The 24,899-nt window shown below is 57.0% G+C and overlaps 1 protein-coding gene across 2 annotated transcripts in view; it reads left to right on the top strand.

Annotated features, from left to right (window-relative positions):
- LOC133343685 (microtubule-associated protein 1B-like) overlaps positions 1 to 23,953 on the top strand; it is a 62,418-nt gene extending 38,465 nt beyond the window's left edge. For both annotated transcript variants that reach the window (XM_061553417.1, XM_061553418.1), the window contains 4 exons: positions 1,403 to 11,759; positions 12,487 to 12,563; positions 14,992 to 15,132; positions 15,354 to 23,953. In XM_061553417.1, the coding sequence (XP_061409401.1) occupies positions 1,403 to 11,759; positions 12,487 to 12,563; positions 14,992 to 15,132; positions 15,354 to 15,509 (10,731 nt within the window). In that variant the 3' untranslated portion in view covers positions 15,510 to 23,953. The remainder of the gene's footprint in view (positions 1 to 1,402; positions 11,760 to 12,486; positions 12,564 to 14,991; positions 15,133 to 15,353) is intronic.
- The last annotated feature ends 946 nt before the right edge of the window (positions 23,954 to 24,899 follow it).

The raw sequence follows: 24,899 nt of genomic DNA, 5'->3' as shown, positions 1-24,899 counted from the left end.
CAGGAGGTGCCTTTCCTCTACACCCCCCCCCCCCCCACCAAAGCTACGAGTTTGGGCCCCCTTAACAACCACAATGATAGATGTTTTCAAAAGTTTAGTATTGGAAGTAATACCGTTTTTTTACCGTAAAGAAACGTAATTGACTTTAGTGAAAGAACATTGGACGTGGAACTCCGTTTCTGGGATTTTTGTTTAATTGGATAAGTGTCAATTGTTTTTCAAAAAGGTACTAGGGAGCTGTAAGTGGCCGCATGTTGCGAAGACGCAGCGCCCGTACAGCGTTACATGTTCGATACCGTGAGCGTAACGACGATGTGATTAGGCACGAGGAGGCCGCGATTTTTATAATAGCCTGGGTGCGACCGTACTGTGAGACAAATCAAATATTGGGGCCCCACCTGACCGATCGCTGCACCCCCTGGGCTGATGATGTCGCTACTACGCCACTGGGCACCACCCTCCAGCCACCTCCAGCCACCTCCACCACCACCACCACCGCTACCCACCGCCTCCTCCTCTTCTGCTGACACCGCCGGTCTTCATTTGCGCCCGTAACCAGAGACGCCGGATTGGGATGGGGGATCTCAACGATCACGCCGCGCGCCGCAGTGGCAGAGCAACCTTGTCCCTATCGATTAAACGTTGCTGCACCCCCCACCCCCACCATACTCCCCCACACACCCCCACCATACTCCCCCACACACCCCCACCATACTCCCCCACACACCCCCATCACCACCGCGCCACTTCCTCAAATGTGCCACCCTGGCGTGACCAAATTGCTGAGCAGGGCAGAACAGAATGCGGTGGTAACGATCGGCACCCTCATGAATCATTCATCGGCCCACGTCGTCCCTCGGAGATGACTTCCGAGAATGGGGGGAGGGAGGGTGCGGGGTTGGTTCGCCAGGGGGGGGGGCAGCGCGGCAGGGGTGGGGTTCACAATGGCCTTGTCACTGAGAAACTGAGCCAGCGGGCTGGTGCTGACGTCACGAGTGTTCAACTTGAATCTGAGCGAATTCTTCGAGACCCATAGCCTCGCACAAAGATCTATAGATTCACACTGAGATCAATAGACTCACATAGAGAACAATCGACTCATATAGATACCTCTAGACTCACATGGTGTGTGTGGGTGGATTTTTCTCCAGGTCCTCCGGTTTTTCCCTCCACATTTGGCTGCTATGTATTTCCACGTGATGAGCCACTTCATTGAGCTATCATTTGTGGCCAGGTCGCTTCTGAAAAAAGAGCTATGCAGCTCAGTGGGCCTTACCTCGTAAAATAAAAAAATAGTTGAGTTTAGTTGTAGCAATATCAGCATCAGCAGACTCATCCATCTGAACTGGTCTCATAACTGACGTCTCTCCTCCCTCTCTCCCCACCATCTCCCCACCCACAGCTCAGCGCGCAGCTCTGCTCCGCACCCTCAGACGCGCGCGCCCACCTCACCGTCGCGTGCCCCGACGACGGCGACTGGCGCGGCGGCGCCCTGGAGGCGCTCGCCCTCACGCCGGGCGACGCATTCATCCGAGTGAGCGTCAACCCCCCCGCCCCCGCCAGCGCCCCCGCCGGCGCCCCCGCCGGCGCCAACAACAACGGCAGCGCCGCCGGTGGAGACGCAGCGATGGACGGCCTCTCCGAGTTCACCGAGTACCTGGCAGAGTCCGTGGAGCTGCCCTCGCCGTTCGAGCTCCTGGAGCCGCCGACGTCGGGCGGCTTCCTCAAGCTGTCACGCCCATGCTGCTACATCTTCCCCGGCGGGCGCGGCGACTCAGCGCTCTTCGCCGTCAACGGCTTCAACATGCTGGTGGACGGCGGCTCCGAGCGTCGCTCGTGCTTTTGGAAGCTGGTGCGGCACGTGGACCGCGTCGACTCGGTGCTCGTGACGCACATCGGTGCTGACAACCTGCCCGGCGTCAACGGCCTGCTGCGCCGCAAGCTGGCCGAGGTGGAGGACGAGGAGTCACAGGGCTCGGCGGCCTACGGCGAGTGGATGCGCAACCTCATCTCACCCGAGATCGGTGTCGTCTTCTTCAACGTGCCCGACAAGCTGCGTGCCGCCGCGACCGAGCCCGCGGGGCGCAAGGTGAGGAAGAGCTTCGAAGAGGCGCGCCAGACCCTGCAATTGCTCGACGGGCTGGGCATCGTGCCCGAGCCCTTATCGCGGGCGGCTGGCGCCACAGCCATTGAGCCCATCGTGCTCTTCCAGAAGCTGGGCGTGGGGCGGCTCGACATGTACGTGCTCAACCCGGTGCGGGACAGCAAGGAGATGCAGTTCCTCATGCAGAAGTGGGCGGGCAACAGCAAAGCCAAGACGGGCGTCATGCTGGCCGGGGGCAAGGAGGGCGAGATCGCCGTGCCCTACCTCACGTCCATCACGGCGCTCGTCGTGTGGCACCCGGCCAACCCGGCCGACAAAATTGTACGCGTGCTGTTTCCCGGCAACGCACCGCAGGGTAAGATCCTGGAAGGGCTAGACAAGCTGAAGCATCTGGATTTCCTCAAGCACCCCGTGGCCATGCAAAAGGATCTGGGTGCCGGGCTCTTGCCAAAGCAGTCCAAGCTGAAGCAGAAGACAGACAGCAAGGAGAGCCTCAGGTCATCGCCAAAGATCCAGGCAGTCAAGTCGCCGCCTCCGCCACCGAAGGAAGGCAAAGAATCAGTTGTCGTGGCGATGGTGAGAGCCGTGGAAACGACGCCTGGCGATGAAAAGTGCCGGCCGCCGGCAAGTGCCAGCGAGAAGGAGGCTGAATGGGCGGGTGACATAAAGGCAGAGAGAGCCGAAGCCAAGCTGGAAAAGCCAGAAGTGAAAAAACCGTCGGGGATCAAAAGGGAAAAGGGCAAACTGGATGCTTCGAAACCGAAAACAATGAAGAGGAGCTCGAAGGACAAGTCGGTGGCCTTGAACGAAAATAAGGCCAAGGAGCAGGAGAAGAAAATGGATGCCGCGAAAGATGCAGCCCATGATGCAGAGAAGGAGCTCAAAAGGACCGACCACAAGAAGGATGTCAAAAAGACAGAGAGGAAGAATGGGGGCAAAGATGACAAGGAAGTGAAGAAACCATCCAGACATGAAGTGAGGCCTCTCACCTCTCCCACGCCGACAAAGAAAGTGGCAGAGAAAGCCAAGGTTCTGAAGAAAGACGCTGAGCCAAAGCTCCTGCGCAAGGAGAGGACGCCATCGCCGAAGCTCAAGCCTCACGGCAAGGCGGAGAAGAAGAAGAAGGAGGCAAAGCCTGTGAAGAAAGCCGAAGATGCCTCGCAGGCCGCGGTCGCCATTGCTGCTGCCGCCACCACCACCACTGAGCCCGAGGCAGAGAGATCCCGGATGACAACGCCAGAGGACCTGTCTCGGGAGTTCAAGGACTTGGTGGAAGACGAGAAGCTCGTCGAGGTGGAGGTGGCAGAAGAAGCCTTGGAAGCAGGAGGGTCGCCAAGTCCGGTTGCCGATGCTGCTGACGCTGCGCCAAGTCGCCTAGAGAAGGAGGAGGTGGTGGAAGAGGAGGAAGTGGTGACAGTGGTGGAGCAGCAGCAGGAAGATCTGCAGGAAGTCGAACAAGCTCACGAGGAGGAGGTGAAGACGCTGACGCAAATTGAAGCTGACGAAGAGGAGAGGGGCGAGCGGTCTCCCCGTCGCTCGTTTTCAGATGACACGCAACTCACAGCTATCGAGGAGGAACCCGAGCCAGCAGAGCAGGCCGAGGCAGAGCCCATTAGTGTCACGGAGCCCTGCAAAAAAGGAATCGATGGCGAAAAGAAGGAAGATAAGGAGAAGATGCACGACAACAGGCTTGAAGAGGAGGAGGAAGACAAACATGACGAAGAGAAGGAGAAAGAAAGTGAGAGTGAAAAACAGGTGGAATTTGAACTGGAGAAAGAGAAGAAGAAAGAGGAGAAGGAGGAGTGTGACGCCGCTGATAAATTCACGAGCGACCGACACCTGGAAGATAGCAACAAGAACACAACACAGGAGGACGACGCGGAGGCCCGCGGCGGTGCTGAGCGCGATGTTCAGCCAGACACCAATCCGAACCAAAACAATAAACCCGAGATGCTGAGTGTTGACTCCTCGGAGGAAGAGGAGGAGCTGAGCGACATCAGGGAGAAGCACGAGGAGGAGCAGAAGGAGTGGGCCGGAGAGACTGGCAAGCAGCTCCCGACGAGCGCCGGCATCACGCCGGAGTCCCCGCCAGTGGAGGCCTCTCCGGGGCAGCACGACGCGGTGGCAGAAGCAACGGTGGGGGCATCAGTGGCGTCGCCGGGCCCATCGGACACCGAGCAGATGGTATCAGACGAAGACCTCCGTGAGGAGGCCACCCCCACATCCGGCTTCACTTTCGCATCACTGGAGATCTCAGGCGAACCAACGCCCATGTCCGAGATGCCGACCCCGAAGGAGAGCATGAGTGACAAAGATGAGGATGAGTCATCGGGTGGCGAGGCCACGACGGCCGTGATCCAGCACGCTGAGACAGAGCCCGCGGAGGCAGACAGGACGACCGTCGCCACCTTCTCCCCCCTGGCTCTCGACAGCTCCAGCAGCCTGGTGTACTCGAAGACCGAGGCCACGCCCGGGAAGGACTACATTGCCAGCGCCTCGACGATATCACCCACTTCCTCACTGGAGGATGACCGTTTCTTCAAATATCCCAGCGACGAAGGCAAAGCCACGGAGTCGCCAAAGAGGGAAGCTCAAGAGCTGCAGGTGAAGCTCGAAGAGCACGGAAGCCAGGCGGCGATTGGCACGTCGCCCTCCCCCATGGTCGACAAGACCCCAGACCTTGCGTCAGATCTGACGCCGACCAACATCGAGAAGACCCCTGCTTTGGAGAAGACGCTGCCAGTGGCAGCAGCTGCTGACATGCCAGAGAAATGCGCCAGCAGCCCTGAGGAGAAAACCCTGCAGATGGACTCGCTGCCTGGCTCGCCGCAACTTGGCGTGGCGTTCACTCCCTCCTCCTACTCCCCAGCCGACGAGAAAATCTACTTCCCCATGGACGAACTCAGCCCTGACGCGAATGAACGTGGAGCAGAGACCACCACATCCCAACGGGATGATTCCGAGCCTGGGCGAGGAGCCACCCTGGGCAATGAGGCCACAACGTTCTCGCCCACGGAGAAGACTGCATCGTCGCCCATGGTATCGCCCGTGGCGTCACCCGTGGTGTTGCTTGCGTTTCCGCCATCGCCCACAGTGCCGGAGCAGCAGCGATGCGAGTCTCCATTTGCAGAAGCTCCCAGTGTCCTACCTTTTGACAAAGATGTGCATGGCGATGATGACAGCGATGGCAACGAAGTTTCCAAAAAGCCCCCTTCCGTGCACGACGCCGACACTGACAAACCGGTTGCCGCTTCTCACGACGAAACTCTGCAGTACAAAAAGGTCAAATTCGAAGACTCACCGGCACTTCCCGAGCAGGTGCCGGATTCGTTGGACGCCAGCACAACCACGGCACCCTCCATCAGCCCCTTCGATGACTCTAAGCCATTGCCCCCATCTGAGGCTAGCGGCAGGGGCTCCGGCAAGGAGGAGGGGAAGACCTTGTCAGAGCTGACGTTCTCCGACAAGTCCATCACTCCACTGGAAGATCCGCACATGGGCCTTGAGTGCGAGCCGTCCGAAGAGTCGATGTCCGAGCCATGCAACCTCGAGTACGACAGCGTGTCAAAGAGTTCTGCAGCAATAGACCAGGGCAACTTTGACGAGGAGTACAGTGCGTTCCTCCTGCATGGCCATCCCACCTTGGAAGAATTCACCCTTCCCCCATCGCCCTCCTCTGCAGCCACCACTCACTCGCCAAAATCCCTCAAGCTGGATGACAAAGCAAGCCACGGTGATCTACCCGAGTTGCCGATCTCCGCCTTTCAGAAATCCTCCTCCTTGAGGCAGGACGGCGAGTTCACCCCATGCCTCTCATCCGAGTCGGAGTCCACGAGCACTGCCAGGTCAGTCAGAGAGCACGCGCTCGCCACCGGGGGAGGCGACTACGCTGCCGCAGCCCGGGCAGCCCCCTCCGTCACGCTGGCTGTCTGCCTCAAGAGGGCCCCGACGGCGCAGAAAGAGTCGTCCGCCGAGTCACCTCTCAGCGAGACGTCCTACAGCCTCAGCATCGCCTCTGAGTCTGGCAGGATGGAGAGCGAGCAGGGGCAGGCTCCACCGGTCAACGTTGGGCCGAGCACCGACTCCGCCGAGGGCCTGGCTTTGTCGCACAAAAGGCCAGAGCCTAAGAGAGACTCTTTCGGGACATCGCAGGACTCCTCTGTCTCCGAGGCCTCTCACACTCTAGTTCCGTCGGAGATGCTGGGCGACATGGCTGTGCGGGGCGACCTCAATGAGGGATTGTCATCAGCATGCGGAGAGTCATTAGCAGCAGTGTCCAGCAGGCCGGGAGATATGCCAGCTATGGGAGACGCAGGCACCACAGACGTCAAGCCGTCACTTGGCGAGGACGCGGTTTCTCCCGCGACAATTTCGCCGGAAAAAACAATGGTGGCTCACGCAGCCGAGAAGCGCCCTAGCCTGGCCGAGGAAATCCACGCCGCTGGAACGGCGAATGAGTGTCTACAAGAAGCCGAGGATTTAATGCCGGCAGATATACCGACGGAGCAACAGCAACAACGGCCTCCCTCCGACTTGTTTGGCGCTGAGCCATGGCCCCTGTCCATCGCAGAGGAGAATCGCGGGTCATCTCTTGCGGCTGCGGCAGAGCCCCTGTGGCCATGTGCTGCCCCTGTCGAGCGTTCGCTTGAGAGGTCTCCGCTTAGCGGCTCCAGCTCGTCCCTGGGCTCCGTGACCGATGGCCCTTGCACCGGCGGCTCGTTTGCGTCCAGCCCAGCGGCCGAAGCCGACCCCAGCAGAGCACCAGGCATGGGACAAGAAGCGCTGAGTGATGTTGGAGGCGAGGGCCAAGAAGAAACGCGCACGCGGGCAGACAGAGCGACAGAGCAAGAGGTGTTGGCGCCGACAACCCCTGCCTCGCCGCACACGTTTGTGGGGACACGCGCTTTCGACGATCGGGATTCCGAGGAACTGCAGAGGTCTCCCCAAATTGAAGCGACGGCTCAAAGCACAGAAGCATTACCACTGCGCAGTCCCACTCTTATGTCGGCTGCACTGGAATCCCCAGGCAACGTGAGCTTCCTCAATGAGGCATCATCCGCAGACAAAACAGCCACTGCGGTTGCAAGTCTTCCTCACTTCAGCGGAGATGATGACAGTCAAGTGAACGGGGCGTCTGACAAGTTGCCAACCAAGGTTCCTGAAAAGCCAACTTCTAATGCTGAAGCAAAAGATGACCTGGCGGTGGTGGCAGATCATGGGCACAATGCTTCTCCTACCAAGAAATCCTCTTGTGGGGAAAATGCAGATGAAAAAATACTCAACCTGATGCAGGAGATAAGAGCTGAGATCACCACACTGGCCGATGATGCCGGCAAAGAGGCGGCGGCGGCAGCCATGTTGGTTGAAACCTCCCTACAGGCTGGCGGAGAAGCCTTCCTCGCGTTGACCCAAATCCCATCTTCTCATCAACCTTCGGCCTCACCCTCGCCGCTCTCCCCACTCTCCTCGCCCGCGTCCCCCAAGGAGGCTCCTCCGCCCAGCGGAAAACACCCGAGCAAGGACACCGCTCGTTCTCCTGTCTCCCCGCAGGAGTCACCTGTCACCAAGAAGCTCTGCTCTTCCAAGTCTCCCGTGGCCGCCACCGCCCCCGCAATGGCACCGTCGCTTGACAGCTTAATCGCGGCCTCCAAGGCGGCGGCGGAGGCCCTGGTGTCGTCCGCGAGCAAGGCACAGGTGGACGAAGGCAGCCTCACAGATTATCCAACGTCATCAGCCGAGATGCCGTCGCGGGGACCAGGGGAGCACCGTGGGAGCATCGACGCCACCCGAACGAGGTCCCCAGCGTTTGGGGGGCAGCCCGAGTTTTTCAAGGCGGAGTCGAAGATGACGCTGTATCCCATCGAGGCCGTGTGTGACGCGGCCGGTAAAGGGGCGAATAGACCAGACGAGCTCAACATTTCCAAGCGCGGGCCACTGCTCGCCGGGCCTCCCTCACAAATGACCACCGTCAACGAGGCCAGCAGGCCGGGTGAAGTTGGGAGAAGCCCGCCAAAGTCCCCAGCAAGTGCCAGGCCAGCCGAGTCATCCAAAAATTCCTCGCCAACGTCCAAAGACTCACTATCACCCGACGACAGCGACACCAAAACTCCAGACACGTTTGACCTGAAACTCTCGGCTGGCGATGATGTCACAGCTCGAGATGATGATGAGGGAGAGGAGGAGGGGATGCACGGGAATGGTGCCGGGCGTCCTGGCAAAGCGGCCCCTGAGGTAGCACCACCCGGCAAGCCGGCTAGCGAGAGTCCGACCTCCAAGTCGCCCATCTCGGAAGATTCGCTTAAAACCCCGGAAAACGCGGACGTTCCCAGGAAGCCGGCCGGATTGCCAACAGACACCGTGGCCCCTGCACGGCCCGCGGCGGACACTGAGAAGAAGTTGGCGGAACAGAAGGACAAGGAGGGCAAAGATCCCAGCGGGAAGTACAGGAGTCCATTTGAGTCGACAGATGATGACGAATCGCCCCTGTCCCCACCGCCCGAGTACAGCCTCATCCAGCCCCTGGCATCCAGGCTTTCCCCACTGCACGATTTCTACGCCGACATCTATGGCAAAGGAAAATCCCCCTCGCCGCCGAGCCTCCCGAAAACACCGCCGCTTGCTGGCACTGAGCCTACGGAGAAGTTCCCGTCAGCGGGGCTCGAACGGCGAGAGCAGGACGGGGAGAAGGACATTGCTCCACCTGAGAAACCACAGCTCGACTCAGGAATGCCGGAGGGCGCAGAGTGGAACAACAACCTCCCGCCATACGTGCAGATCGATCGCATGGCGAGTGCCTCCTACTCCATGATGGGGACGTTCCCGGGACAGGATTACAAGTACTTCTACTCAGCGTTCACCACAGGAGAGATCCCCCATGTGGTCGCAAGTGAGGCAGAGGGCAAAGGGACGCCACCAAGGAAGGCCGATAAGGAGCGCGGTGTGGAGGAGGAAGAGCGGCTCCGCCACACTCTGCGGCTACGGTCCACCGACGTCGACCCAGCGTTCTCCCCTCTGTCACCGTCACCGCTCAGCGACTCGTCGGCGTCGCCTGGTGGCGTGTCCCGGGGCTCCGATGGCTTTGAGGCGGACCACGCCCCACCGACTCCACCACGGCGTGGCGAGTCGGGCTCGCACGCCGCTGAGAGCCGGCGGGATGCGCCAGACAAATGGGAACCTCGCGAGGCAAGAGCGGCCGATGCTGCACCACCCTTGAAGGACGAGACGCCGGGAGATGCGCCACGCCCTGCCAGGGAAGACAAGGGGTCGGCCGGGTCACCTGTCAAGCTCTCCGATGCGCATGGGGCTGAGATCTTGGAGACGATGCTGATGTTCGAAGAGGCGTATTCGCCGGACTCGTTGCTCGAATCGCCGCATCCCGATGGCGAAACTGACCGATCAGAGCACGGGGAGATGGCCCCTGCGATGAGCGAAGCTCCCGAGAGAAAGCGTGATGTGGAGCTGGATAGGGGCTCTCCACCTTGCGAGAAGCAAACGATGCCGCACGCATCCCTGCCCGCACCCGCAGCAGCGTCGATGAAGGATTCACCCAACTCTGAAGAGTCCGATTTGGTTTCCAAGAGTGGAGCCGTGCTGCCTGAGAAGTCACCGACGGGCGCTTCTTCATTCGCCCTCGATGAGCAGGCGGCGGATGCAGAAGAGGCGACACGTGTGATTGTCCAACCCGATCTGATGCTCATGCTGGCTGAGGTGTCTCCCCAGGCATCTCCTTCGTGCAGCCCACAGAAACCGCCCACGCCTCCACCGCGCCCCGCGATGGAGCTTGCGCCACTTCCCGGCGGATGGAGCCAGAAGGCAAGACCATCGAGCGTGACAGAGAACGCGACGCATGACGAGGTGGAGCAGGGAGGAACGGCATCACCATTGTCACCGCCATCGCCATCATCGTCGTCGACACCGGCGACCGAATCTGCGTCAGTCAAAGAGAGGTCCGCGCTGCCGCCTCCCGCTGAAGTGAAAAACTACGAGCCGGGGTCACCCGCTTTGACTGCGTCGCCCACGTCGCCCATCCAAACGATGGAAAAACAAGTCCTGAAGGACAAAAACTTCTCCATGCCGGCGACAGAGAGAGAGGGAAGCAAGCCGCAGGAACCCTGGGAGATGAATGTCTCCCACGTCTCCCGCACCGCAGGAGCATGCCGTGGTATGCCAGAGACGGTCTATGCCGAGGCCTCCCGGTGTGGGCCCCACGAGAAGGCACTGGCTCAGGGGGCCACCTACTCGCCCGTGTCCCCCGATACGTCGTCCGTCACAGAGCCATCGCGGTCCTCTGGCTCCCCGCTGCACTCGCCGGCGCTCGAGTCATCGCGCGCCGACAAGGAGCCTGGTTCTTCCAGCCGACAGGACGAGTCAGCGAGCACGCTCTCCTCCACCTCCCCCGGCTCGCCCAGCGCCGAGTACAGTGAGGGCCCGCGCTTTGGCGGCTCCTTGAGCGCATTCTCGCTGGAGGCACACCTCCCCCGAGCACCATTCGACAAGGAGGGGCCGAAGATGAACTTCTGCTCGGGTCTGGACACAAAGCCCGAAGGTCAGACCGTGACTACCTTGGATGTGAAGCCCGCGGGAAAGCCGCCGGCGAGGGACGGTGACGATGAACCACAAGGCGACAGGCGCTCTCCGGAAGCGGCAACATCGTCCACGAAGCTATCACCCATCTCGAAGTCACCAGTCTCTCCTGACATGCTGGCTGGCAATAAATCTCCGGCGGGGGAGATTTCTCCAGCCAAAGATCGATCTCCGCAGTTCGGTGGACAGCCTTCGACCCGCGGGGAGCAGACACCGACCAGGCCTCCTGCGACTCCGGTGTGGGCCAGCGACAATCCACCATCTCCTCGCGACAGCCCACCGTCTCCTCATGGCAGCACGACCGTCTTCGCGTCCTCCGTCGTGACGCACAGGTTCCTGAGTGAGGGCACCTCACCTACGGTGGTGGCCTTGACGGAGCAGACATCCGCCACTGCCATTGGCAGCAGCAGCAGCACCGAGAAGCGACATCACCGCGAGTGCAGCCGAGTGCCGCTCACGCTGGAAGGCATCTCGCTCGCGTCGCCATGCAAAGGCGGCGCCCGGGTGCACGTGAGCCCCGCCGAGGAGAGCCCCCCTTCGTCGGTCAGCGACTCGCTGCCCACACCCACCGACTCCGACCTTCCACTGGAGACCGAGGAATTCCACTCGATCGCCGGAGACGCCACGCTCGACGACTCAGAGGACGAGTCCGAGACGATCCAAGCGGACGTTGCCATCGCTCGACCGGTGCGGGCATTGCCCCTCGCCTCTGCCTCCTCCTTGTCGTCATCCTCTGTGCGGGATCGGCCCCTGCAGCCGTTCGCAACCAAGGACTTGCCAGACCCACGGCCTCCGCCGCCCGACCCCGACGTCCACATGATGGACTCGGCGGCCTGGCCGGCCGAGAAGGACAGCGGGAGGCTCGCCACGAAGAAGGAGCTCAAGGAAAAGACGAAGAGCAGAAAGTCGACCAAGTCCCCGGCGAGGAAGAAGGCGGCGGGTGCAGTGAAGACGTCGGTGGCGAAGAGCAAGGAGAAGGAGGCAGAGAAGCTCGCCAGGGCCGAAGGGAAGGACAAGGAGATGAAGAATGCCACCAACTCGGCCAAGCTCGGCGCCAACCGCGCCAAGTCCCGTGAGTCACCAGCTCGCGATGCTCAGTCAGCACTCTGGTCTGGCAGTGCAACTGTGCAGTTGTACTGCGATGGCAGTTGGGCACAAAATCCGGAAGCTCTCGGTTACGAATCAATCCCTGCCACCACCCGGATACCGATTTCCGGATCGCTCCGTTGGCGAGCGGATCGTTCGCTACCAGCTCTCCCACAATCCTGCCGTGCAGCATTAATCTACCCAGCGCCTGCTACCCCCCCCCCCCCCCCCCAGCTAGATTTCCCCGGCACTCGTGTTCAGATAGAGCGATGGTGAAGTGAGCTCGCAGTGTCGGGGAGCAGGCGCTGGATAGAATAATGCCGCATGGTAGGATTGTGGGAGGGCTGGTAGTGAGGGCTTGGGAGAAACCTTTATCCAGCAGTGGATTGCCCACGGCTGATGACGATAATGATATTTAGATCTCGTGAAATCGCGCTGGCAACGGTGAGGGTCAGGGGGCCGTGACCTGCGATCCAATGTCACAATCTATATTTATTACTCGAGGAATCCGATGAGCTATGAAGCTATTTTTCAGAAATGTCCAGTAGGGGCACGGGGTCAGAACGTTACAACAGCAAACAATACAAAACACATGACGGGAGTGCAAAGTATAGGAAAGGTACACAATTCACTTTTAAAAAATACACGGATAAAACAATTTTTTTTATAACCTCAACAACTGTACCCCCCACTTTCTCCCTCCCTCCCACCAGCCACAGCTGCGGTTCCACCAGGCCCGCCCATATACGTGGACCTGGCCTACATCCCCAACCACTGCAGCGCCAAGACCGTACGTGGGACGCACGGGCTGACACGGGGAGACACGCGGGGAGACAGGGGGGACCCACGGCGTGACACGGGGAGACAGGGGGGACACACGGGGAGACACGGGGAGACAGGCGGGAAGACAGGGGGGACACACGGGGTGACACGGGGAGACAGGGGGGACACACGGGGAGACACGGGGAGACAGGCGGGGAGACAGGGGGGACACACGGGGTGACACGGGGAGACAGCGAGCCACACGGGGACACGCGGGGGACACTCAGGGTGACACGGGGAGACAGGCGGGGAGACACGCGGGGACACACAGGGTGACACGGGGAGACACGCGGGGAGACACGGGGTGACACGGGCAGACACGCGGGGAGACAGGGGGGACACACGGAGCCACACGGGGACACGCGGGGGACACACGCCCTTCCTTCTGCCCGCACGGCCTCGGAACGTCGGACAGGCAACTCTCTCGTGCAGACACCGAGCGGCTGCTTCTGGCGACTGCTGCTATCCTACTGCCGTTGCTCTTCCTGCTGCAGTTCGCTACTGCTGCTGCTGTTGCTGTTACTACTGTTGCTGTTACTGCTGTTGCTGTTGCTGCTGTTGCTGTTACTGCTGCTGCTGTTGCTGCTACTGCTGTTGCTGTTACTGCTGTTGCTGTTACTGCTGTTGCTGTTGCTGCTGCTGCTGTTGCTGCTACTGCTGTTGCTGTTACTGCTGTTGCTGTTACTGCTGTTGCTGTTACTGCTGCTGCTGTTGCTGTTGCTGCTGTTACTGCTGCTGCTGTTGCTGTTACTGCTGTTGCTGTTACTGCTGTTGCTGTTACTGCTGCTGCTGTTGCTGTTACTGCTGTTGCTGTTACTGCTGTTGCTGTTACTGCTGTTGCTGTTACTGCTGTTACTGCTGCTGCTGCTACTGCTGTTGCTGTTACTGCTGTTGCTGTTACTGCTGTTGCTGTTACTACTGTTGCTGTTACTGCTGTTGCTCTTACTGCTGTTGCTGTTACTGCTGTTGCTGTTACTGCTGTTGCTGTTACTGCTGTTGCTGTTACTGCTGTTGCTGTTACTGCTGTTGCTGTTACTACTGTTGCTGTTACTGCTGTTGCTGTTACTACTGTTGCTGTTACTGCTGTTGCTGTTACTGCTGTTGCTGTTACTACTGTTGCTGTTACTGCTGTTGCTGTTACTGCTGTTGCTGTTACTACTGTTGCTGTTACTGCTGTTGCTGTTACTGCTGTTGCTGTTACTGCTGTTGCTGTTACTGCTGTTGCTGTTACTGCTGTTGCTGTTACTGCTGTTGCTGTTACTACTGTTGCTGTTACTGCTGTTGCTGTTACTGCTGTTGCTGTTACTGCTGTTGCTGTTACTGCTGTTGCTGTTACTGCTGTTGCTGTTACTGCTGTTGCTGTTACTACTGTTGCTGTTACTGCTGTTGCTGTTACTGCTGTTGCTGTTACTGCTGTTGCTGTACCCGCGAGAAGAAGCCACCAAGGGCCCCTCTGAGCAAAACATCCCACTCCTGCTCCCATGAGCATCCACGGACCAAGTCGTGCATACAGCCCCTGCGCAGCCAGTGATGGGACATTCCACATTCCTCTTGCAGAGGCAACTGAGATGTACGCCTGCCGAGTCTCCAGAGCCGATAAAACGAGTGTCCCATGTGTCTATGTCCGGTGTCTCATTGTCCCCGTGTCTTCTTGCGTCTCTCCGTGTGTCCCCACGTGTCCCTGCGAGTTCCCGCCCCGGGTGTCCCTGAATGTCGCTGCATGTCCCCGTGTCTCTCCGTGAGTCCCCTATCTCCCCGTGTATCCCCGTATCTCCCTGTATCTCCCCATGTCTCCCCGTGTCTCCCCGTATCTCCCCGTGTCTCCCCGTGTCTCCCCGTATCTCCCCGTGTCTCCCCGTGTCTCCCCGTATCTCCCTGTATCTCCCCGTGTCTCCCCGTGTCTCCCCGTGTCTCCCCGTGTCTCCCCGTGTCTCCCCGTGTCTCCCCGTGTCTCCCCGTGAGTCCCCGCGTCCCCCCGTGTCTCCCCGTGTCTCCCCGTATCTCCCCGTGTCTCCCCGTGTCTCCCCGTATCTCCCCGTGTCTCCCCGTGTCTCCCCGTGTCTCCCCGTGTCTCCCCGTGTCCCCCCGTATCTCCCCGTGTCTCCCCGTGTCTCCCCGTGTCTCCCCGTATCTCCCCGTGTCTCCCCGTGTCTCCCCGTGTCTCCCCGTGTCTCCCCGTATCTCCCCGTGTCTCCCCGTGTCTCCCCGTGTCTCCCCGTGTCTCCCTGTATCTCCCCGTGTCTCCTCGTGTCTCCTCGTGTCTCCCCGTATCTCCCCGTGTCTCCCCGTGTCTCCCCGTATCTCCCCGTGTCTCCCCGTGAGTCCCCGCGTCTCCCCGTGTCCGCGTGCTTCCCCGTGTCTCCCCGCATCTCGCCGTCTCTCCCCACGCACCCCAGGTGGACGCAGAGTTCTTCCGCCGCGTGCGCTCCTCGTACTACGTGGTGAGCGGCAACGACGCGGCGAGTGGCGAGCCCAGCCGCGCCGTGCTCGACGCCATGCTCGACGCCAAGGCGCAGTGGGGCGGCAACAACATGCAGGTGAGCTCGCACGCTCACCCTCGCCCGGTGAGCTGGCCAGATGATGCTAACTTGGTGAGCTCACCCGGTCACAACATCACTCCACCGCTGAGAACACCACTCACCATCCACATCGCTCGATAGCGCCATCATCACTCAATCCGTCATAGCGGTCCCCCATCGGTACCCCTCAACCCCCTCACCCCCTCCCCCCCTCCCCCCTGCCCGCCCCCCACGCGCAGGTGACGGTGATCCCGACGCACGACACGGAGGTGGTGCGCGAGTGGTACCACGACTCGCACCAGCGCCAGCAGGAGCTCAACGTGCTCGTGCTGGCGAGCAGCAGCACGGTGGTGATGCAGAACGAGTCGTTCCCCGCGTGCAAGATCGAGTTCTGAGCTCGCGCGGCCTACGCCGCTCCACGCCTCGCGACCACGACCACGACGACGACACCGCAACCGCCACAGTCACATCCACCGCCGTCACCACAACAACCACCAACACTGTAACCACCACTACCACCGCCGCCACCATCGCCACCACCGCGACCGTAGCCAATGGATACCGCCACGGCCATGCGCCATCACCACGACAACCACCAACACTGCAACCACCACCACCATGGCCACCTCCACTTCCGCGACCAATGGATACTGCTACCGCGAACACCACCGCCACCACCGAGCCGTGTACTCCCTGCTTCACCACAGCACCTCGTACCAACACCGGATATCCTTGCTGATGAGAAGCTCCGTCCATCGCACAGGGGATTGACCATTGTTTAACATTTTAAATCGGAATACGACTAGGGCAATGAATCTCGCCGAGTATTTCGTGCAGCAAGTTAGCGACTAGTCAGTTCTGCCGCTGTCCACAGCGAGACCGGGTGCCGGGTGACCCAAAGGTGTCTTCACCAGGCCTACCGGCCCCGGTCAAGCCAAGTCGTTACGAGTTTCACGCGCCTGATGATGAGTAAACAAAGTCAGTGTCACGGCGTAGAGACTGCAGATTCACAACTGAATATCGAAACAGTACATGTGTGTGTGTGTACGTGTGTGGTTCGCGCACTGCACTACGAATCCGGCGACCCGAGTTTGATTCCCTCTCACAGCCGATCCGAGTGACGATTATCTGAACCGGTGCTGGGTCTCACCTAGGTCGACTCAGCCTCAAATGAGTACCTGGTAGATCAATAAACATGGCCACTAGTGAGACGAAAGCTGCCGGGCGTGGCACTGGCCACACACCCCCCCCCCCCTCGAATGGCGTTTCTGGCCCATTAAATAGGTGCTCGCTAACAACACTTGCCCCAACAGTATGCCCAGCATCAGGCGCGTGCGGCGTGAAACGACCTCGCGTGCGTTAGATTGGTGAACGTGAGATTGGTGAACGCGTTAGATTGGTGAACGTGAGATTGGTGAACGCATTAGATTGGTGAACGTGAGGGAGGTGAGAGACGGGAATAGGGCCGCTGAGCATGGACTGGAGTCTGACCCAACCTGGACCCATAGCCGATTTGACCTGTCCTGACCTGACCCCACCCGACCTGACTCCACCCGACCTAACATGACCCCACCCGACCTGACCTGACCCCACCCGACCTAACATGACCCCACCCGACTTGACCCCACCCCACCTGACCCCACCTGACCTAACATGACCCCACCCAACCCAACATGTCCCGATCTGACATAATTCTTACATGACCGACCTGACGTGAACTGATATGACCCCACCTGACCTAACATGACCTGACCCAATCTGACCTGTCCCGACCTAACCCCTGGCGCTATGAATGCCCTGCGTGCGTGCGTTCAACCTACCTCCTCCTCCAGCGAGAGTCGGGCCCATTGTGAGCCCATCGCTGCAGTCCAAATCCGCTTCAGCGGTTTCACTGATTTGTGACGACGACGACGATGATGTCGTCGACGACGATGCCGTCGATTATGACGACGACGATGGTGATGATGGCGACGATGGTTACGGTGATTGCCTTATAGTCTTCGACCGTGTGGAGGCGAGGCGTGAATGTACGATTTGCTGTCCATGCACTTGGTCTTCTGGATGAGCCAATGAAGCTGCTCGGGGGGGGGGGGGGGGCGGGGGGGGGGGTCGCGCGTGGGAGTCCACGGCTCATCTATTCGTGTTTACCTCTCGCTTACGATCCACACGCGAACGCCTGCGCAACGTACACCTTGCCTGCCTGCCTGCTAGAGAGCGCGCGTGTGTGTCAGTGTGTGCACGCAAGTGTACGGGGGGGGGGCGTAGCGGTTAGCGAGTTGAGCTACGAATCCCGGCCACGCGAGTTCTCTTCCCGCTCACGGCCAACGCCCAGTGACGATAATGTGAACTGGTCCTGGGCCTGCCCTAGGTCGACTCAGCCATGATTGAGTACCTGGTGTGGTGTGTCGTCAACATCGCCACTACAGAGACGAAGGTGGCAATCGTGTGCCGTGCCGGCCTTCATAGGTGCTCGCTAACAGCACTTGCCACCAAAGTCTGTTCAGGCTGTACGGGGGATCTTTGTCAGTGTTGCGGGGAGCGGTGACACAGTGGTTAGCGCACTTGCGTCGCGAACCCAGCGCACCCCCCGAGTTGGATTCCCGCTCACGGTCAATAATCACAGCGGTGGCGGATACGTGAACCTGCCCTGCTGGGCCTCCCCTTCTCGGTCGATGCAGCCGTAACACTGAGTGCCCGGTGCTGTTGTGGAGTAAACATCAGCACTGGGGAGACAAAGGCGGCCAGGCAGGCGTGTGGAGCTTATTTGTCCACCAAAAGCCCACCCCTCCCCGCCTGGAGTGGCGTTCCGGGGCAAGTGGGTGAAAAAAAAACCACACTTGTCTCAACAGTTTGTGAAGGCCATCCGGGGGATCTTTGTCTTTGTGTCTCTCTCAGTGTTAGCACGCTGCACAGGCTGGAATGCAAAGCAATGACGACTCGCGTCGATGACTCTGCGATGACTTATTTCACGTACCGACTCAATCGGAGGGTACGGAAAGCGGCAGGCTTCTAGCGATGGGTAGGAAAGGAGATTGCACTTTATGTACGTGGAGCGTGTTGGGCTTCTTTCGCACCGTACGTAGCCAACCCATGGTGAATTGGAGGTGCGGGGGAAGGACCAACACGACGCTAAAACTCGGAGCACCTCGTGCGGAGCGACGCGTGTATGATTTGGCGTCAGGTACAGACCGAGAGAGGTTCGTGTGCGCCTCGGGTTCATTGTTACACGCTTATGGGAACTGCGCATTCGCCCAATCGGTTACGTGTGTTGGAATTCATTGATTTATTGCGATCCTGCTTGCTGATGATGCGCTGGGTGATGATGCCGCTTCTGATAATAATAATAATGATTTGATGATGACGATTTTGGTACAAGCACGGATGATGATGATGATGACGATGGTGATTAAGTAGATGATTGTGAGAATGATACAAATGATGATTGTGGAGACGCTGCAAATGATGGTGACGGTGATGATGTAATTGATAGCTATTATACCGCAGGTGATAACGCAGCAGCAGATGATGATGATGGTGATTTTGATGATGATAATGGTATAGCACAGATGATGGTAATGTTATAGATGAAGGTGAGAATGATGCATACGTTGATGATGCTGACGAGGCTGCTGATTATGCTGATGATAGTGATGCTATGTCCAGGGTGCAGTTAATGACGCAACAGCAGTAGATTAGGATGATGATAAATTAAGCGATGATGATACAGCACAGCCAACCTTGATGTTGCTGCTCCTGTTGCTGATAATCATGACGCCACTGTAGGTGAGTTTGTTCATGCTTCCGTTGCTTTGAGCGCTGTTGGAACGTCATGTCTCGAAGGTTGAGGAGCCTTGCAAAGCTCCACCCCGGGTTTTGCCAGTCTCAGATCACGCATGGCCCGTGCAGGTGGACTCGTGAATGGATCATTTGAACAAACACAAAGACAACGTGCGTTGGACGTGATGGCGATGATGCTGCTGGAGACAGCTCTGATGACAAAGCCACTGGCACAGCAGCCCAGTTAGAAGTTGTTGTCGTATCGCTCCGTGTGCCCCGCGTCCTTACTCAAAGACGTCGGCGGTCGTGGCCTTCCCCTCCATTCAGCCCTGGCCGTGATATCCACTCAATAACTTTGCAATGGAATACGACTCCCAGCTGCACTCCACTCTTCACGCTGCCCGTTGCAATTTAATTCGCTGTCTTCTCGGACTTCCTGTGGCACCTCTAATATCCCCGGTCAAATTTAAATCTTGACTTAAAGCTTTTGTGACTGCAGGAATTCATATTCTTTATTTTCTTTGTTGTTCTACGTGACTTTACCGAAAGACCCAAAGAATATGAATTTAGTCTCATGTTCTCTCGCCGCAAGTCAAAGAAATTCAACTTTTCCTTTCTCTAATTAGACGTGTTAATTGACAATATTTGTATCTGCTATCCGTAACCCATTAATGTTATGGCTCTTTATGTGAGATTTTGGGTCTCTGTGTTAGCCAATTGGTCTCTAGCACTTGCTGATCAGGATGGCGAAGCCGCTTGCCATCACAATGGTTCCATCCACCTGCTCGCGTTGTCACCCGAGACTGGAACAAAAAAACCCCGAGATGGGGATCTAGTTCTCCTCAACGTGGAGCAAATCAGCAGCCGCGACTTAATGGGTCGTGGGGAGACGTCGAGATGAGTGGGCCGACTTTGTCGATGGGCCGAGCACTGGAGTTGTTCTATTGATTCAGTCATTGAGGTTCGTGCGTCGACATGTGTCAGGACTCTTGATGATCATGATGTTCCGTGTCGTCGAGGGTCCAATTGCCTGAGATATTATTAGCACAAACGCGTGTCTCTCTGCGTCTCTCTTGCCTTGTGCTCTGCAAAAATACAGACTGTGAAGTTGTGGCCCCCGCTTAACCAAATGCCGCTGCTCTGTCCCGTTAATTACGCTCCGGGTGGCGGTCAAACGGAAGTGGCCCACCTGGTGGGGTTCAGTTGAACGGGCGAGGGGTGAGTGCAGTGGAGTTGGCGATTGGGACGCGTGCGCTTCTCGCCTTATTTTCAGCTTCGCCGATTCGTCTTGAACTCTCAGGACGAATTCGATGATTAGCCGCGTCGGGTGCGGAAAATCGAGATCGAGTCTCCCCTCCCCCCTCCCGGTTCTCCCGTTTACCCGCCGCTGGATAGAGACCCACACTGTGTCATCCTTTGTGCGGCAAAAGAACCCTCGCCCCCATACCTGCATAGGCTGAGATTTAAACTTCGATTGTCAATGTTATTTCGTTTACGTTCAAGTAACTGCAGTTAATTAAGGGCTTTCAGTGAATTTTGTCTCTTTACTAGGCGAACGCTTAATGACCGAGAGGGGAAGGGGCTTCACCCCCTCAACCCCCCAGGGGGGTGTGGTGGGGGGAGGGGGGGTTACATGGGGGGAACTGGTGTCACGTGACTCACGCGCCGTGCCGTCATTTTGTTGGTCAGTGCTTTACGTGGACGCCCAAGATGGCGGCGCCTCTGCCTTTAATCCGCGTGCTTCGCATGGTCTCGCGAGGTATTGTGAGTGCCCGTGGTCCACGAATGCTGCACGGACATCGATACATCGACCGATCAATGTCAATCCTCGTGATCACGCTACAAGCATCGAGTCGTGTGCGTGAGAATTGAGTACGACCTGCACAAACAAATATGCCATGAACCCAGTAAACATGACAACGTTTGGGGCCAACGTTGTCACGTGTTGGGCCAACGCTGGCACGACGTTGGCCCAACGTTCCGTGTTTACTGGGCTGTTCGAGTTCTGCTATCGGTGCGAACGACAACAGTGGCTCTGGGCATGAAACAGAACAAAACGAGGAATGGAACAATGCGATGAACAGATCAAAACTAAGCAAACACATCGCCTGACCCGATGAGTAACGATTAAAACGAATCGTGGGTGCAGTGGATGGTTACATGTGTGTAAGAATAGAATATACACAATATTAACAGTAACAAGTATGCGGATAATTGAGGCATGACGCGACAGTAGCTGTTACGTGTGCTCACGTGAAACTCCGCCTCGTGCCTCGGTTCTCCGCCAGGAACATTTCGCCTGACCGAACTGCTCGCATGGCCCTTGTTGTCTTCTGTGATGATGATGAAGCGCTTGCCCATGCTGATGCTGCTACTACTGATGATGATGATAAATCTACCAAATGTCTTGATAGGGGCGGGAGTCGGCCGTGGAGGTGTCAGAAAGTCGACCAATGTCACCCGTGAAGGTTTCGTGAAAATCGGGGATTTTGTCCACCGGTTCAAAATGTTTCTGGCCTCGTGCTCAACTCCTCACGTGAGTGTGGGCTGGGCTGCCCGAGTAGCGGGCGGGGATACCTGAGCAGTGTGCGGGCCTATCTCATAAAGAGCGAGGGGTATGCTGCTTCCTGCGTGGGTTGTGATAGTGAGCTCGTAGGCATGGTTATGTAAGAGTGCTTGTGGCTGATGAAGGTAGGGACTGCCAGATGTCCATGTGACCTGATTGAGCCTCCCAAAAATATATATAGTAGCTTTACTGATGATGATGATGATGAAGATGATGCCGATGACTTGCAATGAATTGCACGATGAAATTGGGTGTGTTTAGGATGCAAGGAATCACAGGAAGTATTGGTTGAACCACTGTTCATAAAAAGGCTAAAAGCATGGAACATGGCCACTATGCACCGGCTTCGAGCTGATTATGATTCATCATCAATCCAGTATAGCATTGCTACCTTGTGAAATGACCACGCGTTAAAACGCCGATGTCAAAAACTCGGTTTCGCCTTGAATAGGCATCGTCAGTGGGGTGTAGCACTGCGAGCCTATATACGACAATTGCATCAATACCGGTTTCACCTTATTTGGGAGTGATCGGTCCAGCGTAGCCCTGCTACTCTGTAAACAACTGAGCTACCACCGATTTCGCCTTGACTTGGGGCTCACCAGCGCTCCATAGTTCCGCTACCGATGCACGCGACACGTTCATTAACACAGAATTATTCGCCTTCTCTGGAGATCATCAGCATAAAGATGACGCCGCCGCCACCAGACAATGCTGCCGCGTACCCTTTGCCCCCCCCCCTCCCCGAGTGATGACGTCACCACTCGACTAATTAACCAATCAATTGCCTTGTGAAGTGAATCATTATTAACATGTCCTGTAGCCAGTTGTGGCGGAATGATGGGATATCAGAGAGGAGGTGGGGGTGTTTATTTGTTTTTTTTGGGGGGGGTGCAATAAACTTGCCCGCTTTAAAATCCGACGGGAGTGCCATGTAGCCATGAAGGCTATGAATGTGTGCAACCCCGACCCTCCAATGTAATGACAGGGGGGGGGGGGCCTTACCCCGCCCCCTGTATCCTCGATGACCCCTCACCCCCCGTTGATCTCCTCTCATTCTGCCTCTACATGCCTGCAGCATAATCGTGACTTAAGCGCTCTACTTGCATGCGTTCGCAGGCTGATGCAACTGTTGCTGCTACTGCTGCTACTGCTGCTACTGGTAGCGGCGTCTCTGTCAAGTGCTGTTAGGGGTTGTTAGGGTTCGGGCAGATATCCCCAACTTCCAGTCCACCCACCCCACTTGTTCGAGTTTACAGATTTGTCTCCAGTAAAAACTAAAAAAATTCAATGAAGCCGTTACACACTGCACGAGCCCGATGATTGCTAAACAGGCCACGTGATTTGATGGTGATGCTGCAGCAGCCCGATTGGAAGTAGTGTACAAGCACAATTGACAATAACAACTCAACACATTCGTCAATAACTGAGGCCTTAAAGTAAGATATAGATACGTGAAGTTTCGCGCGGTGGCCCTTCTTCATAGCTCATCAAATTCGCCGATGAGAAGACGATGTCTCCTTCGGGTATCTGTATGGAAGGCGACATGCATGTTGTCTGCTTATCTGCGTTACTTATATCCTCCACTACGACGGTCGATTACGTCAATTCAAATTTAAGATAAACTCCACACATCTTTCAGGAACAACAATCCTGAAGAACAAAACAATATATGATACCTGTCAACCCATACGGTTTACCCGTATTATTGTACAGGGAAATTGAGTAAAAGAAATGGGTCTATTCGTTTGTGTTTCTCCCGTGTGGTGGGACTTTGTAAGATGAACGTTGCTATTTATAAGGGCACGGGATGACCAATAATGTCTGAATTGGTCTGTAATGAGGTAAGTACTGAAAGGAGGGTGGCAGGTATGACATATACATGTATAATATGTGTAATAAACGACGTTTCAAGCAACAACCCTTCACAGCAGAGAGTTAGAACATTCGGCTACGTACGGTGCGAAATAAGGTCAACATACATACGAGCGATAACATCTGCAGACTGCACTATACAGTACACCACAGACACCATGATGGGACCGCTGCATTATATCATTGCATGCGTGGTTCACGTGGGAGGCGTTTCACGAGCATCGGGCTCGTACTGTGCGCGTTGACCTAATTTGCATTTTTCAACGGCCACCAATCGGGGAGTCGTGGTGTAGCGGGACACCAATAGGACTCGAGTTTGGGGAGAAATCCTGGGCTGGGCGGTGGTGGGAGGGTTCGGGTGTGGGAAGAGCTCCCGACTGAGCGGTTGCCGGTCTGGTGGTGGTGGTTGTGGATGACGGATGGCGCACTGCAGCAGCCGCTCTGATTTAACCCCAACTGCGTGTGTGTGTGCCGCATTCTTAACGAAACGCGTGATTTGTGTGGTTCAAAGCGTTAACTCCGTCCGTGTTTCCGCCGCGCTTTACGGGAACTTGTAGGTGCAGTACAATGCCATAACAAGCGAACAAATACGTAGGTAAAGAATAAATGTACATGCATTGAGACGAGAGAGGGAGAGGCTCGTTTTTTGTTGTTGTCGTTGTTGTTCCCGTTATCCTCCCTGTCGTTGTGGAAACACGGAAGGTGAAAGGCAGACAAGAGGAGATGTCGCTGCATTTCGGCCATTTTTGGGGAAGAGCACACGGGTCAACCAGAGCCTAACCTACACACTAGCCACTTTAACTATAACCACACTAAAACAAGAACCTAGCCTCAATTACACACTAAACAAACTAGCTAACAAGACCCTAACCATAACCACACGAGCCAACCAGACCCTTACCACACTAGCCACCCAGGGCCTAACCATAACCACACTATCCAACCAGACCGAAGCCCTATCCACACTAGCCAACCAGACCCTATCGCGAACCACACTAACCTTCCAGACCCTAACCCTAACCACACTAGTCAACCAGACACTAAACATATCCACACTAACCAACCAGACCCTAACCCTAAACACACTAGACCAAGCCGAGCCTAACCCCTACCACACTAGACAAGCAGACCCTACCCTAACCACACTAGCCAATAATACCCGATCCTTAACCACACTAGCCACCCAGAGCCTAACCATAACCACACTATCCAACCAAAACCTATCCCTAACCACACTAGACAATTAGACCCTACCCTAACAACACTAGTCAACCGGACACTAAACATAACCGCACTAGACCAACCCGAGCCTAAACCTGAACACAATAGCCAACCAGACCATAACCCTAACCACACTAACCAACCAGACCATAATCCTAACCACACTAACCAACCAGACCATAACCCCAACCACACAAGATAATCAGACCATAACCCCAACCACACAAAACAATCAGACCCTACGCTAACAACACGAGCCAACCAGACCCTCTCACTATCCACACTAGCTAATCAGACCCTAACCATAACCACACTAGCCACTCATACCATAGCCCTAACCACACAA

Source organism: Lethenteron reissneri, chromosome 18 (assembly GCF_015708825.2).
Source record: "Lethenteron reissneri isolate LAM-NWPU_2019-01 chromosome 18, ASM1570882v1, whole genome shotgun sequence".
Taxonomy (NCBI): Eukaryota; Metazoa; Chordata; class Hyperoartia; order Petromyzontiformes; family Petromyzontidae; genus Lethenteron; species Lethenteron reissneri.
This window is presented reverse-complemented; position numbering and strand designations above follow the sequence as displayed.